General features: G+C 40.1%; 1 protein-coding gene across 1 annotated transcript in view; it reads right to left on the minus strand.

Annotated features, from left to right (window-relative positions):
- EPS15L1 (epidermal growth factor receptor pathway substrate 15 like 1) overlaps positions 1 to 14459 on the minus strand; it is a 3892050-nt gene that overhangs the window by 2711965 nt on the left and 1165626 nt on the right. Inside the window, exon 10 of the mRNA XM_044090736.1 lies at positions 10146 to 10271. Within this exon, the coding sequence (XP_043946671.1) occupies positions 10146 to 10271 (126 nt within the window). The remainder of the gene's footprint in view (positions 1 to 10145; positions 10272 to 14459) is intronic.

Raw genomic sequence — 14459 nt, forward strand, 5'->3', positions numbered from 1 at the left:
TTTTAACCAAGCATGTCTTTGAATCACAGAACCTGTAACTGTGGTTCTACAAGAGGCCTCCAAAGAATCAAAACCACATTGCAGAGTATGTTTTCCCACCTGTTCAACTGCATGCAATAAATCCTGCATTTCTTTATAGGCAGGAGCTTCTGAGCTTGTAAGCATTTTCTGTTTTAACTGAGCCATTAATTATTGTTGGTACTTAAGCATGTGAAACTGGCAATTTAAAGCCCTTACTGCTAAAGTTGCAGAAGTGTAAACTTTCTTCCCCCATCTATCCAATGCTCTAGAATCTCTGTCAGAGGGGACTGGGTTTTTTGCAATGGAAGCCTTAACCCCTTTGGGACCCTGGGAAATGGTTTCTGGGTCAGCAGAAGGGTTTTTATAAAGAAACTTGTGAGAGTCAGGGACTCTATAGTACCTATCTGGCTTGGCTGGTGCAGGGGGCAAAGAATCAGGAGATAAGCTGGATTCAGAGAACACATCATCCACAATATCTAACACAGGCGGAATAGCAAGGAGGCTGTGCTGAGGCAATAAAAGGAAGTCCCTGAGCCTTTTCTTGGATTCTGAATAATCCTGACTTTCCCATTGGAAATGCTCCCTCATGGTATGTACAGTTTCCCCAAAATAGTAATCATCAAGAGGAGAGGCTGAAGGGATAGATTCTTCAGCATCAGAGTCCTCATAGGGGGGTAGAGAGTAACCCTGGTCTGAAGAGGAATCAGAGGAAATGGAAACCTGATCAGAGGAATCATAGTCTGTATCCTGCCTAGTCCTTTTCTCAGGAGGGGGATGGGAACCCCTGATTAGAGTGATTTGAATTTGTTTTAAATGTACTCTGCTAATGCCAACTTACACACGTGGTTCACAAAGAAATGCCCCATTCCCTCAAAGTGCTCAATTAAAGGCCGGCTATAAGGCACATTGTATTGCAATATTACCAAGCCTATTTTGCCGTGCCTATTTGTAAACTTGAGTGTTTATTGTGCGTCTACTATAGGCTATCTGCTAGTTGCTCCAGTTTCTACTATAGCTCCTTATAGACCATAACCTTCCTAACCAGGGCTAATGTACCTGCGTTAGTGTAGTGACCATCTAACGTGTAATACTCCAGTGCTGAGGTCTATTTAAGTCCTAGTTAAAAACGCTGAGTGTTTTCTGCTCTGCATTGTTTTCTAATAAATGCCCCAATAATAGTGTTATTGTTGCCTATTTCTGGTTGTGCTCCACATAGCTGATCCCTATTAATGACCTATTGTCTAACAATCTGCCTTCATTAGCAGTGATAAATGAGTGCAATACCTTTTTATTTGCTAATCTATTCTCAGATGTGAGAAGAGCCTATGTTTGACCTGGTAAACTCTCTACATTTGCTGTTAATTGCAACAAACTATTACCCAAAGTGACTTAATTTCAAATCATTGCTATTTTTGACATTTGTTGAATTTTGCTTACTGTTATTAGGAGATATGTTTTATTCTACTAAAATACAATTTCCCTCTCAACTTTCTCTCCTGTTCTCCAGCTTTTTGCCCTGAACTATCCCTTGTGATTATGCCTGGTGGACACCTAGACCTACACTAAATCTAATACAAGCTCAGCCATTTGCTTACAGCAATTATTACAAACTCTGCTGCCTCATTCCCTCTCGGAAATTAAACCAAGCTTCTCCCAGAAGAATCCAAGGAAGTATGTCTCTGCTGTTAAGCCTTGAACTACTATAGTTTTTAAGCCCTGATAGGTGCACTGTACGCTCCCTGCCAGGAAAGCCAGCAGCCTAAACCCCTCTTATCTTTATATTTCCGCTATTCTCCCTCATCTAGTCCCCTGACTTACTCTTGCTCCCCTCTCCCTTCAATCCAACCCAGTACAGAGATTGCCCTGGTGGGCCAAGGTGCACTTCAGCATTTATCCACTAAATGGCATCCTCTCCCCACTTATACTGACTTCTATTCACTTACTTCTTGTATTCTCTTTTTGCTCTTTTCTTTTTCTCTCTCTCTCTCAAAACCATTACAGCCCACTATAACCTACTATATCCAGGTCCCCTGTACTTACCCTTCTGAAATTCTACACTCCACTGATAGGTTCTCGATCCTCTGCTGCCCTCCTTGCTTCTGGTTTCTACCCGCTCCGTTAAGCCCTCACTCGGGCTCCCCTACCTGCCCCCAACTTCCACCTGACCCCAGCACCTCTACCTTTATTACCCCATAACCACACCCACTAACATTTCCAGTCCAATCAGTCTCCAGAACTCCAGACACACCCATTCCCTATTCCACCCTAATTAACCTTCATTCACCTCTCCTAGTTTTTTTTCACCTAGCCAATTTAGACTACATTACTATCTCAACACCCACTCCAATACCACATCCCCAGCAAATCCTTACACAACTATCAATTCCTTACCACTATTTAAGTACTTACCAGATCCTCTTCATATAAACCTCTCATTTCTACATTTAATTCAACATCAACTTAGTACCTCTAAGTACCCCCATCTCAAAATGCTTTCAAAACCCTCATTCATCTCCTTTTTACTACTTCTACTTATTAACTTAACCTATTTTCACTACCTTACCCAGCCTAGTAATTCCTACCACTCACAATCCTTCCATGTAACTAACCACCTTACCTCCTCTCTCTCAAACTTTAACACCCCAATTTTGCCCCATCTATTTCCTATAAAAAAAACGTCTACTTTATCCGTATAAACTTATCACCACTCAAACAATCTACCCCCATAGTAACTGGCAAATCCTTCAAAATCACAACAGAACCTAATCCTTTCTCTAAACTGTCCAATTACCTCTCTAACCCAATCCTACCCCTGATTACCAGTCTAATATCAGGTGATATCCATCCTAACCCAGGCCCCCCCCACCTCAACCATTACAGACAAGAGCATATTACTAACTTCTATAAACTTCCAAAGTATAGTTAACAAAATCCCAAACCTCCATGCCTGGCTCATACATAATAAACCTGACATCTTATTCATCTAAGAAACATGGTTAAAACCCCATATAAAAGACTCTGAAATAACTCCGCCAAACTATTCTATCATTAGAAAAGACAGGTCCCACAAAAAAGGGGGAGGAGTTGCTCTCCTCTACTCATCCTCCTTGTCAGTTACACCCTATAACAAACCTACTCCTCAATTTAATAATGCTGAACTTTTCTTAACACTACTTCAAGTTAACAAACACATATGTATAGCTTCCCTATACATCCCCCCAGGGGATAATATTTCCACACTCGAAGACATCCTTTCCTGGCTCTCCAATAACATTAGACATGAAACTATAATCTTAGGAGACATGAATATTAACTGGGCCTCCATTCAGTCTCCTACAAACCCACTTAGCATCAACCTCTACAATTTCTCACAGCTAATCACCTCTATTACACGCCCCTCAAAAAAACCCTCTAGCAGCAGTATTCTGGATTGGATTTTAGTCTCTCATCCCCATTATTTCTCCGACAGTGGTACTCTTCCCGACCCTCTTAGTGACCACATACCAACCTTCACTCGTCTCCCTTTACTCCATTGCACTCATAATTATATTACTGTCCGTAACCAAAAAAACTTTAACCCAACAACCTTTTCTAACTCTCTAAAAACAATAAACTGAAATTGTCTAAAAACATTACCTCTAGATAACGCAGTTGCCCACTTCAACTCAACATTCTTAAAAATGCTAGACTTCCATGCTTCCTTAAGGACAAAGAGAATAAAAATCAATACGGCCCCTTGGCTTACCAAAACATACACTAGCAAGTCTGGGCACACTACCTGAAAAATAAGACCCCCCTCTTACATAATGAATACAAAACACTTAGAAATAAAGTAAAAAAGCTCATCATCTCTGATCAACAAAACTTCTTCTCCATCCTCCAAAACAGTAACAAAACAAATCCTCAAAAATTCTAGAAAGGTATCTCTACTCTACTTAACCCCAGCAAACCAGACACCCCCACCCCAGACCCTAACGCCACTGATACAGACTTAGCTACCCAGTTTAACTCGTTTTTCATTGAATCTATTTCCAAATTAGCCTCTTCATTCTCTAACACCACCACATTCTCCAATGTACCCCCAATCCTCCCCTACCAACACTCCACCCTGCACTGCTACCACTCCCATCCACTAACTTTCCACCCTCCACCTCTCCTCCTACTCTCACTTCCTCCCCATCTTCTTCCCCCCCAACACCCCCTCTCCACACTCCCCACTATTCTCATTAAAACCCATACCCACTTCTACTATAAAAAAAACTCCTACTGAAACTGAAGCCATGCACTAATGCTCCTGATAACATCCCTTCTTACTTTCTTAGCATAGCTGCAGATGCAGTTGCCTACCCCATTAGCATTCTAATCAACCGCTCTATTCAGGAAAGTATAGTTCCCCAAATCTGGAAAAAGGCCTTTATCATACCTTTACATAAAGGTGGCAACAATAACAGTGTTACTAATTTCTGCCCCATCGCTATCCTGTCTCCCATCTCCAAACTCCTAGAAAAGTGTATCCAAATTCAACTCCTACCACATCTCTTAGATAATCATCTACTAACTCCCACACAACATGGTTTCAGACCTGGTCACAGCACTATGACAGCCCTCCTCTCCTTCCTTGAAACTATAAACAAAGCCCGGGACTCTGGACTTATTGTTTCGACCCTACTACTTGACCTCTCTAAGGCCTTTGACACTATCTCACACAGCCTGCTTTTAACTAAACTCTCAAAACTTAACCTATCTCCTTCATCTTTGAACTTGTTCTCCAGCTACTTATCAAATAGGTATCAAGCAGTAAAATGGAAAAAGGCAACCTCCTCATTTCTAAATACCCCAACTGGAGTTCCCCAAGGCTCCATATTAGGTCCCCTCCTCTAACATATTCATAAATGATTTCTGCAACTCTATCCCTTTCTCAAACATTATCCAATATGCAGATGACTCAACTATTATCTGCTCTGCCTCATCTATCCCTACACTCCTCAAGCTTACTCAAGATGCGTTTCCAACCACTGAGCAATGGATAAAAAGAAACCACCTAGCACTCAATGCCTCTAAAACCAAATTAATGGTATTCTCCCCCTCTAAAGTCACCTATTTCGATAGTAACACTTTCTCTATTACTAGTCAAAATAACACACCTCTGGAACTGGTGTCAGAGACCAAATTACTTGGTGTCCAAATTGATAACCAGCTCAAATTCAACTCCCATTTACAACTAAATATCAAAAAACCCCATCAAAAACTAGGTATGCTCTATCGGCAAAATCACTACCTTACACCTGCTACTAAAATCACTCTTTCTACTTCCTTTCTTATCCCCTCCCTTCTCTATGGAGCTCCACTTCTAACTAATCTACAGTCCTCTCTGAAAACACAACTCTCCTCCTGCTACAACAAAATCGCCAAGTTTGCTACCAGCCACAAGTCCTCCACCCACCACTGTTCCTCTCTCCAACAACTAAATTGGCTAGAACTACCCAAACATCTCACCTATACCAAACTAACTCTTGCACACAAGCTCATTTTCAACAACTCCCTCTGTCCCTCCCTGTCTTCTGCCTTTAAAATGCACCTACCCAATAAAGTATTAAGGTCTAACAACCAAAATCTTTTAGAAGTCCACAAACCAACTCGTCCCCCAGGCAAAAATCTTCTATCGCATGGTCTAGCACGCCTCTGGAACTCCCTACCTCCATCAATTCGAATCATCTCTAACCATTTTATTTTCAAAAAATCTCTTCACTTATATCTAGTATCCCAGTGGGAATGCTCTTGCTTCCACCCCACATAACTAACACTGGTAATTCCATCTTCCTTTCCTTCCCCCATTTACACCTGCAATCTTCCCTTATAATTTCTCCTATCTCATACACTCTTATTGTTATTACTGTATCCACAAGAATACACTATGCTGCACCTCTTAAGTGCATGATTGCTGATATGTAATTTGACTTCTCATTATTTACTTTGCAACATTCCTTCTTTGTCTGTACCCTGTAAGCTTCATCACTAATTTGTATTAGTTGTAAAAGTTTCATCTCTAGTTTGTATTAGCTGTAATGTTTCCTCTACTATTTTGTAATTGTTTGCTTGAATCTTTTACACTTGTATAATTATCATGTATAACCTATTGTAACTTTGATTGTTTGGAGCTTTTCTCCCCAGGAATCCATTGAAAACGGGTTAATTTGGCCCAATGGACTATCCTGGTAAACCAACTGCAAATAAATAAATAAATAAATAGAGTAATGAGGTCTTCGGCCATTTTGAGCATCTGTTTCTTAGGCATGGAAGACGGTCCAGGAGAATGCTGTACTTGGCTTCTTTGTCTTTAATGGTGTTTTTATCTTGGCTGTTGCTTTAATGGTAAGTTGTGAAGGGATGAAAACACCCTCAGAAGCCGATGCCTGCTCAGCGGCTCCAGACCCATCTGAGGGATTAGTTTCTGTAGGCCCAATACCTTGAGTTTCCAGAGGCCTAGTTGTCTCCACGTGGGAGTCGGAGGTGGCCTGTGGCTCTGAGGTAGCGGGTGTCAGGGGCTGCGAAAGCACCTCACTGTGAACCAGCGACTGGCCTAGAAGAGGCTTCGTCGTCGGTTTTGGACCTCGGATGCCTGTCTTTATCCTTGTCCTTGCGTTTTTTTATGAACCGCGGTAGTCGGTTGTTCCGACGTCATTGTATAATTAAACCTTCGGCCAAAGTAGTGCAAAGCAAAATCAAAACATTGTTTTATAGTGCGTTTGTTAAATCTGGCACAAAGCTGACAACTAGTGATGTCGTGATCAGGGCCTAGGCATGGAATACAGTAAGAGTGGAAGTCCTTATGAGGTATTTGCTTCCTACAAGAAATACAATTATTAACTTTTTCTAACATCGGTCTGAGACAAGAAAAAAAGTTTCCCCAATGGGGTACTTAGCTTTATTGAAGACTTCGGACCTGAAATTCGACTTCGAAAATCTCAGGAGTCGGCCGACTGGCACTTGCGAACTGCTTTTGCTTCGGGCAGCGCGCAGCAAGAAAGACTGAAGAAAATGGCATTGGATGCATATTGTATACCCCTGGCGCACTGACGTCAGGGAAGAAGCGAAAGCAACCGACGCCGGACCAAGACTTTGGAACTCTGGCAGACTGCAGGACCGCCTGATGGCAGGATAACCCAAGTGTGATGACTGCAGCAGTGTAACACGATGAACATCACATTGTTACCCTTGGGAACTACCAACAACATGAATAATTACTGTGGCAGGTGGGAGTAGGACAGAAGACATTACATGAAATAGCCTTTTACAGGTATCCCTGCCATGTCGAAGGCAGGACAAAGTGACATACAGTCATTTCAGACAGCACAGTAGATAAACTCTGGACTCTAAATGTTTCCAGAAAATACAAAGTCATTCATTCGCTTTACTGAAATATCTTCCTAGATAATGTGCATTCCATCTAATAACATGCAGAGAGGAAAATATTAGCCTTCACATGTTAGTATGTACAGAAGACTGATAGATATTTGCATAAACAATATACAGTTAATGATTTGCCATTCTATACAGCCTAGAGAGAATTTAGGTCCCTGGCTTTCTCCCTGTATTTTGGTTCTCGATAATAGTGGGGGCCACACCCCCCACAGCTGGCACTTGGGGAGGCAAATAAAACTGCCTGTAAACATCCACTGACTAAGATCCTTTCTTCCTTACTTTGTGGTTATGGAAAAAATACAGAGGTAGATAACCTTGGTTCAATGTCAGCTCTTTCACAATCTTAGGGACGAAAGGTAGCTAACGTGGAGTGTTATTGTCCTTAAAAATAATCAAGGATAACTTCCAAAACGCAAGGGCATGCAGTTCTGAAATACAACTAGCAGAGACCAAAGCCATTAGCAAAGCATTCTTCCAGGATGAAAACAAAATAATGGGAATGAAGCAGCTGGTTCAAAAGGGAGCAGAATAAGCTTTTCTAATACAAAATTTATGACACATGGTTAAGATATCACCTTTTTTGGGTGGTCTCACATGCAGGACACTCAAGTAACTGCTTAGCTAACAGCTAGGAGAAGAGGAGTCCACAAACAAACATGCAGAAATGTCTAAAATATGCCCCTTTAGAGAGACACATGATAAACCCTCTTCTACTTAGGACTGGCAGGCAGGTGAGAACCAGACAATGCTGTACTGAATTTGGGTCCCATTCCCTGCTACATCACCAAAGGAAGAACATATTTCATCTTGATAAATATAATTTTCTTGTGTTGGATTTCATGCCCTTCCTTCTTCAGCATCTCCTTAGTAAGCACATACCTGAGAGAGATGAATGGTAATTTATCCTCATGTTCACCCTTAATGTCCTCAAATCGGGGGGTTAATTACAGAGTCCCCCCAACATTCTGTGTCAAGAGGTCCAAACACTGAGCCAACAGAAGCAGCTCTTCCCTTGCACACAAAGTAAAGCAAATAGCTATAAGTGTGTTGCAAATTAACACTTTTTGTCTGTATTCCCTTATCTTGTGCAACACCCTAGGGATCAAAGTATTAGAGAGGAAACATAAAACTACAACTGCCTAAGTTATAAAGAAGCTGTTATTCAGGTTTCTCATGAAGGTAATCTACTTCAATATTTGTTCAACTGCCTGTTTTCAGGAGAACCAAAAAGTTAGCACACTTCACTTGTGGACACATTATGTCCAAAAACATGTTACTGTTCAGCAATCACTCATTGTAATCCGCTTCTAATCTGCTCAGATGTCTGCCAATGCACTCTCCTGCCACGGGCCAACTGCCAGTGGACTCTCCTGCCACGGGCCAACTGCCAGTTGACTCTCCTGCCACGGGCCAACTGCCAGTGGACTTCTCCTAGGATGGGATGTACAGAGCCTCGAGGGATGGACCAGACTCCTAGGACAGCTCCCATGCTTGCACTATTAGTCTGCACAGCAGGTAATTATGTGCTTACCCCCCACCCCACACCGGTTTGCTGACACTCCACATCACTGTAGCATTGTCTGTTTGGAGTTGCAATGCTGCCAAACAAGTCTAACGGCTTTGGTGATCACTTGAATCAGTATCTTACTTCTGAATGCTCTGTCTCAACTCCACTGAAGCCCTCTGATCTCCCAGATGGACTACCCTGGCCAAATTAAAGGAGTCTGCGGTAAGGGTCTGAGAATCTAGGACCAACCTAAAAGCACCCACAAGTTGTGGGGAAACTTGTTCTATCCACCATAAAAGTAAATTCCACTTAAATCATTGAATACTGTGGTCAGGACAACTAACAGACAAGAGATGTTTTAATTTTTGTGCAGTAATTCATTTTTTTTCATTTTCTTGTGTTTCTGGGCCTTCTATTTTTCTTTTCTGTTTAAGCAATCCTGTTTTACCCTCTGTTGGATCTTTATCCAGGTCAATAGGGGAAATGAAGGAAGTTTGTTTCATCTCTGCTTTCACATCATGTTTTTCCATGACAGGAACTCTCTTAAAACACAACAAACTCACCATAATTCAACAGCAGATAACTTGGTTTTGCTCTTCTGAGAATCATATGGCTTTAGCAACCTAACAACTACTTTTAGTGTATTCAGTCACAGCTACATACTAAAGTTCCCAACTTAGCTAGAATACCTGCCATGGATTCTATACATAATGCCAGTTTAATAAAAACAAACCAATCAACCCAGAAGGATAGTTAAATAAGAAATGCAACCCTTCCTACCTTCCAAACATAATAGTCTCTGCTGCTTCTTAAATAGTAATTTCTGTAAGATGGCACTCAAACGCTCACATATGTTCCATGACTTCTATAGCCATCCACATTTTGATTAACAACTATTAACACTATCTTCTTCCAAGGCAATGTATAGAGATGTACAAAAGGAAGCTCATTTCAACACAAAGCAAACTAAAGTTTTCAGCACTATGACAAGCAAATGTTTTTGCATTAACAGCTCTAGATACAAGTTATGAAAGTTACACAATCTATGCAGCTCTGTCAAAAGACTTTCAGCCATGTGGACACCAGAAAAGGTACAGTGACATGCATATGCCCATTCACGTAATGAACCAGTAGATACTGACAGCTGACAAGATGCTTCCCTTCAACTTTTAAAAAGTTTGCTGATCACACTTACCCGTCCTAAAATGTCAAGAGGTAGATTTGAATTTATAAGAACAGGCTTTACTTTATCTCCTGAAAGAAGTCCATTTACAGGTAACAGACTTTCAAAAATACCATCAAACTTTGCCTTTTCTTCTGGCTGTAAAATGAAGAAAAAATATGTCTTAAGACTTGTGTTTACATCTGATTATTTAAACTTTGTTACTTAACTTCCAAACACAAACCTTTCAAAACTTTGAAAAATATTTAACTTTCACATCAAGTAAATGTACATAAGAATGTATACTACATAAACCTCCTCCCAATATTTATTGTTAAAGGAGAACTCCAACAAATGCCACATTTTTAGTTTTTCTTTCCAAAAAGTTATTTTCCTTCACTATAATTTAACACTACACATGTTTCATAGAGAAAAAAACATCATTTAATAATTATTCCATTTGTTTTATGTCTGAACGAATTTCTATTTTCCTTTCCTTCCTGCATTTGTCTTGTCATATGTTACATCTCAAAGGCTAAGACTGGCAGAGTAATTGGGTTAGGTCACACATGCCAGCTACAGAGCCATTAAAAAAAATAATGGCTCAAACAATGGCATTTAAATATGCCTTATCAGTCACAGATTTCCAGCATTACACCCCCAGATAAACACTGTGGCCTAGAGTCTGAACAAAAGCAAGACTTTCAAGCTTAATGTTCAGATGTGCAAAAAAAAAAGAAAAGAAAATAAAGCACACTAGGTTTATTTATCTATTTACAAATTGGCTGTCTTTCCCTTTAATCAAACTATGAGTACCACAAAGACAATATTTTCATCATACGTTCACTTCCTATCACAGTACGGTTTGTGATGTAAAATGCTTCCAAGACTGTGTCAGTGTGGTTTGTTTTCATTTATACAAATGTATGCTTGGGTAAGTCATGGCTTAATAAAAATGTTTCTCGTTTAAAAAAGGGGGGGGGCAGGAATTGAATAGTTTATATAATGTTGCTTAAGTGATATGATATATAACAATATATGTGACGTACAATGTTTGTTAATGTTTAATACAGTTTGATTACTTTTGTATAAATGTATGTCTGCCTATGTCACAAGTAATAACTGAATAAGGTGTTTCAAAAATATTTGCTTTTTTATCTACATTGTATTTTCTGCAAACGTACATGTTTCTTCTAGTGTTTCGTTACAGCATTTCTGCGTTGCATACAGTGTTTTGCTAGGACAAATCAGTGAGCTGGGGAAGGAAGATTAACATCAAAGACTAATTTTAGCTACAGTATTAAAAAATATGTGAATGTAACACAAACTATCTCAGCTCAAGTGACATATATTAATCACAGCGGTCAGATTTATCACACTTCAACACTGAACTATACTCATTTCTTTGAAAAGAACGATTAACACAACTATATTTTCAAGCATGTCATTCAAATATACCTTATGCTGCTGTAGCAGAAATGGTCGCTTAACTTAGGAAAGTTAAAGGAAGCAAAGTAATTAAAAATGCAAAATTGATGATGACAGTCAAAACTAGGCAGTCACAGTACTGTTGTAAGCTGTTGAGAGAATATCACAGTAAATTATTCCCACATCTGCCTCTCTAAAGCGACATCAGGAAGGCGAACGCATTGATTATAAAACAAAATCATGCTAGACAAGGCAGCCGACTTTTCAAGACATTTCGGGGTATGACAAATTAGAAAATAATAACCACTTACAATGATACAGATACATTAAGAATGTAAAGGATACACTGAAAAACACTTCAATTGTCTGTGTGCAGGTCTCTTAAGTGAATCTGCATACAAATTCAGTTGTCAGTGCCACTGTAACGTTCCGCTATACTTCAACCTCCATTCACTGCAGTCAACATCACTATCCATATGGCCAGAATAAGGTACCAGGCAAATGCTTTAGTAAAAAGAAGCCACCAGAACCTCTGAGGTGTGTGAGGCATCTGAACTGTATGACGTCCCATAAGGGAGGGAAGCTGCACTATCCATGTTAGCAAAACAGAGAAACAAGGATCTTGCTTCTAGTTGAACTCTGAGAACCTCCAGAAATTGTGAAGTATGTCCTCATCTAAGAAAAATGTGCAAGAAGCAAATGGTGGGAACAGGTACATTTCTACAAATGAGGCACCACTGTGGCAAGGTTGGAGGAGTGGCTGAGATCTGTCCAGAAACAATGAGGGTACTGTAGAATGTTACCATACTGTGGTTAACAGGCCTTTTCAGTGCTGCATGGAAAAGGGGACAGCACTTCTAGGCTGGTAGTCACCACTTTTAAACATGGGGAATTCTAATTGCATCATGTTCCTTTGCTTAACTCACAGCCTACACCAGAGTGATGGAAAGGAGACCACATCTGCAAGAGGAACCTTTCATTTAGGAAAAGCCATGCAGATTCCATCATTGTCCCTGAAAAGATTGTCAACTTTCTTCTTCCACAGATAGATATTAAGATAATCACGGAATTTGCCAGAATTGTCAACATGCATTTTGTAGACCAAGAGAAGCAACCCCATACCAAAGAACATGTAGGAGGTGCTATAACAGCATGGGATCATAGGGCTAATGCTAAATAACATTCGGTCCCTGTAGCTGAGAAGTATTCCTATTTGTCCCGTGTCCTGCTTTTTTTTTTTTTTTTTTTTTTTTAAATAAAACGTCTTTATTAAATCATCACATATTAATCTGTAACGGGTTTACAAACAAATCATGAAAACAGCTTCCATTGTTAGTGCCATACAGAAAACATAGGTTTTCTTTAACAGCTTTCAGTCATTCCAACAAGTTGTTTAGTTCCTGACCTCCGTTAAATCGCACTCCTCTTACTAAATTATTCCGCCTGTAGAGTTTTCACAAATTATGTTTACTTCTATGAACTTCTCTTTACTTCTCTAAATCAGAACATTTTTATGCTGGGAACAGATTTTGATTTTCTGCTTTTCGGCAGAGCAGTAATTGGCTCATCTACTGCCCAGTTGAAGAGGAAAAAACAAAAAGATAAAAAAGACATTGCCCCTGGCTAACCACAGGAACAATCTAGAAACACATAAAAAAGTGGCCATTCTCCAATTTTAATACTCCTCACCTTTGAATTATAAGGCTAGTTTAAAACACAGCAGCAAAGCCACACACAAAGGGGTGAAAGCAAGCACTTTAGTCCTGACAGCAAAACAATTTCTGTACAGAAATAAATAAATTTATGTCCTGCACTACTGCTGATAAGTTCCTCTTAAGACAATTCTCCAAGGGCAGATGTCACCTTTGCCCTGCCTTTGCCAAGCTGCTGTTTGTTGGCAGCCAGTAACATTAAACTTAGTAAGGCCTTACCATGTCTGGGCAATCCATATCCATATATCCCAGCTCAAAAGAAACATTTCTTTAGTTATTACCACTTACTCCCCCAACATTTCTGTCAAAGTACTTGTGAAGCTCGTGTACTGCTTCAGTAATCAAGGAGCCTCAATCCTCACCACTAACACCAGTGAGGGGTGTCCACATTGGGAAGGATAATAAATACAAATACAGTAGAGTAAGTACAATTTCCCTTAAGAGCACACAGAGATCACAATCAGTCTTGGGCTGGTTTCTTTCTTTCACTCCAGATCCCCAAAAAGACTCCCCACAGACACAGCTATAAAGTGGGGTCCTTAGCCAGGGTTCCAAGCCAAGTCTTCCTAGCACTCTCTCCCCCTCTATCCAACCAGTGCTTCTTGTCCCTGCCCAAGTGGCTGACCCACACACAGTTATGATTTATATGCAACCAGACAGACACTCCTGGGGAAGACTGGCACAGGTTCACTAGTTGTGGCCCTTCTCTGTCCAGGCTATTAGGTAGTAATCACTGCCACCAGGACCCATACTTATCAGCTACTAAAAAGGCCCCTACCAAAGGGTATTTATTACTTTGCAATATTATTATCCAATTAGTAAGTGTGACCAGAACATTTTAAGGCTTACTGGAGTGGCTTGGCCAGTATCACCATACACGTGCAATGTACTCTAGAGCTTAAATTATCTCTACACAAAACAGCCACAGTTGAAAGGTTTAAAAATATTTAATAATAATAAAAACACAAGACAATACTTCTTACTATACAGTGTTAGTCAAGAGTTCAGAGATCACAGGAAAATGCTTAAAATAATACAGTAGAATAGTTCTGACAAATTTAGAAAACAGCTAGTCTAAACTTACTATTTTCTATCTATTCCTTAAGAGAAACACTAAAGTCCAAGATCCTACTTACATACAGACAGAACAAAGCAAGTGCTAGTGAGTGTTGTCAGCTTTAGACAAAATCCAAAATGCTCTGTCTCT

Source organism: Protopterus annectens, chromosome 13.part0 (genome assembly GCF_019279795.1).
Source record: "Protopterus annectens isolate FY-2018-M chromosome 13.part0, PAN1.0, whole genome shotgun sequence".
In the NCBI taxonomy this organism is placed as follows: Eukaryota; Metazoa; Chordata; order Ceratodontiformes; family Protopteridae; genus Protopterus; species Protopterus annectens.